The sequence below is a fragment of the Psittacula echo genome (genome assembly GCF_963264785.1).
Source record: "Psittacula echo genome assembly, chromosome: 4".
Classification (NCBI taxonomy): Eukaryota; Metazoa; Chordata; class Aves; order Psittaciformes; family Psittacidae; genus Psittacula; species Psittacula echo.
This window is the reverse complement of record NC_137738.1, coordinates 30,884,700-30,887,452: the sequence shown is the minus strand read 5'-3', so window position 1 is coordinate 30,887,452 and position 2,753 is coordinate 30,884,700. Positions and strand designations below refer to the sequence as shown.

At 59.1% G+C, this 2,753-nt stretch overlaps 1 protein-coding gene across 2 annotated transcripts; it reads left to right on the top strand.

The window, feature by feature from the left end:
- Positions 1-429: 429 nt before the first annotated feature.
- On the top strand, positions 430-2,319 carry ACTA1 (actin alpha 1, skeletal muscle; the record flags this gene model as incomplete). Of its 2 annotated transcripts, none has more annotated exons than XM_080616608.1 (6): positions 430-558; positions 856-1,051; positions 1,184-1,345; positions 1,566-1,757; positions 1,876-2,057; positions 2,176-2,319. In XM_080616608.1, 6 exons carry the CDS (start codon positions 430-432, stop codon positions 2,317-2,319), a joined length of 1,005 nt encoding a protein of 334 aa, XP_080472734.1. The 2 variants fall into 2 exon arrangements, with proteins under 2 accessions (XP_080472734.1, XP_080472733.1); XM_080616607.1 differs by having other exon boundaries at positions 727-1,051.
- Positions 2,320-2,753: the final 434 nt, after the last annotated feature.

The window sequence follows — 2,753 nt, the reverse complement described above, 5'->3', positions numbered from 1 at the left end:
CCTGCCTGTCCCTTAGCGGGCCCTGCAATGCCGGGGGATTATTTCAGCCGCGGCCGCGGGTGGCTGGGGGGGCTCGGCAGACGCGCCTTATACGGCCGGGCCCGGCTCACCTGGGCCGCGGCCAGAAGCGCCTTCTTTGGGCAACGCCGGGCCGGGGCCGCGCCGGGCCCGACACCCAAATATGGCGACGGCCGGGGCCGCATTCCTGGGGGCCGACCGCCGCCGTGATAAAAGGGTCGGTGTCCGGCGGTGGCACATGAGCTACCCTGCGAGCAGCGGGACGCCTCTCTGCCAGCCGTCCGACGCGCCGAGCCGCAGCCAACACAGGTAAGCCCTGCAGAGCCCCGGCCCCGCCGCCCCTCGGCGCGGCTGCCGGCCGGCCGTGAGGCTGAGCCCGCGTCCCCCGTGCTCCCGCAGACAACCGACACCATGTGCGACGAGGACGAGACCACCGCGCTCGTGTGCGACAACGGCTCCGGCCTGGTGAAGGCTGGCTTCGCCGGGGATGATGCCCCGAGGGCCGTGTTCCCCTCCATCGTGGGCCGTCCCCGCCACCAGGTACGCGCCGTCCCCTTCTGAGCCTGCCCTGAGGCTCTGGCGCAGCCAGAGCTCTGGGTCCCCACTGCCTCCCAGCCTGCTGCATGGAGGGAGGATGCCCGGCCTGCTGGGGAGCCCCGTGCTGCTGCCCGTGGAGAGGTTGCTGAGCCCCCGCTTTTCTCCCTGCAGGGTGTCATGGTGGGTATGGGTCAGAAAGACTCCTACGTAGGAGATGAAGCCCAGAGCAAGAGAGGTATCCTGACCCTGAAGTACCCCATTGAGCATGGCATCATCACAAACTGGGATGATATGGAGAAGATCTGGCACCACACCTTCTACAATGAGCTGCGTGTAGCCCCTGAGGAGCACCCCACCCTGCTCACTGAGGCCCCCCTGAACCCCAAAGCCAACCGTGAAAAGATGACCCAAATCATGTTTGAGACCTTCAACGTCCCTGCCATGTACGTGGCCATCCAGGCTGTACTGTCCCTGTATGCCTCTGGCCGTACCACTGGTGAGTGCAGGTGTCCCGCTGGCCCCAAGCAAGGATGCCCAAGACTAGTCCCTGACAGCTGACGAGTGCTCTGTCCCCAGGGCAGGACCCTTCGTGGGCTGTGTCTCAGGTGACTGCTTCTTGTTTCCCCAGGTATCGTGCTGGACTCCGGTGATGGTGTGACACACAATGTCCCCATCTATGAAGGGTATGCCTTGCCCCATGCCATCATGCGCTTGGATCTGGCCGGCCGGGACCTCACTGACTACCTGATGAAGATCCTGACTGAGCGTGGCTATTCCTTCGTCACCACAGGTACGCACTGTTCCGTGCCCCGGAACATCCCCTCTCGCTTCTGACCCTTGCGTGTCTTGGGGTGCTGCAGCTTCTTGCCCCATTGCAAGCCCTGTGAGTGCTCCCTGTTGGGAGTTTGTGTGGTGCTGGGGGTTTGGAGTCCCGGCAGACCCATGGAGAAGGTGCCAGCGTTCCCTGTTTCTCCTTTGCAATCACTGATGCCTTTTCTCCCTCCTGACAGCTGAACGTGAGATTGTCCGTGACATCAAGGAGAAGCTGTGCTATGTGGCGCTGGACTTTGAGAATGAGATGGCCACCGCTGCCTCTTCCTCCTCCCTTGAGAAGAGCTACGAGCTGCCTGATGGGCAGGTCATCACCATTGGCAACGAACGTTTCCGTTGCCCAGAGACTCTCTTCCAGCCTTCCTTCATTGGTGTGTGTGCCCCACTCCCTCTCCTCTCCCCTGCCAGCTCCCGCTCTCCAAGTCCTCCGTAGAGCTCTCGCTATGTTGCTTAACTTGTGCCTGCATTTCCCCTCTTCCCTGCCCTCAGGTATGGAGTCTGCTGGTATCCATGAGACCACCTACAACAGCATCATGAAGTGCGACATTGACATCAGGAAGGACCTGTATGCCAACAATGTCATGTCTGGGGGTACCACCATGTACCCAGGTATTGCTGACCGCATGCAAAAGGAGATCACGGCCCTGGCCCCCAGCACAATGAAGATCAAGGTAAGGCTGGAGCATGAAGGACCCAGATGCAGGAGCAGCCACCTTCTGCCCTTCCACAAACCCTGTGCCATGCAGTGGTTTCATGTTTACTGATCTCTGCTCTCTTGGCTCTTCCTAGATCATTGCCCCACCTGAGCGTAAGTACTCCGTCTGGATCGGTGGCTCTATCCTGGCCTCCCTGTCCACCTTCCAGCAGATGTGGATCACAAAGCAGGAATACGACGAAGCTGGCCCATCCATTGTCCACCGTAAATGCTTCTAAACATGTTTACATGATCACTTTGCCAACCACGCTCAGGATGACAACCTTCTAGGTTGCAGGCTGCCGAGAGCCTGCAACAGCCATGTAACTCTGTTTTGTAGTGATTTCTGGTTACTGTTGCTGCAAAGCTCCACGTGACACAGTGTATGTAAAGTGTACATAAATTAATTTATTTTACCTCGTTTTGTTTGTTTTTAAAACCAATGCCCTGTGGAAGGAGACAAAAAACTTCAAGAAGCATTAAATCACCAGTCATTCTGTCACACCCCTAATGTGATGGTCTGTCTTCATTTGCTTGGGCTCACCCATCGCCCGCTGACATAGGGTGCTGTCTAACCGGAAGGGCAGCGGGTGGTGGGGCTGAACCTCCTCAGACGTGAGTGGGACTGGGGAGGGGACAGAGCCTCAGCCTGAGGGAGCAGCTCTGGGTGACT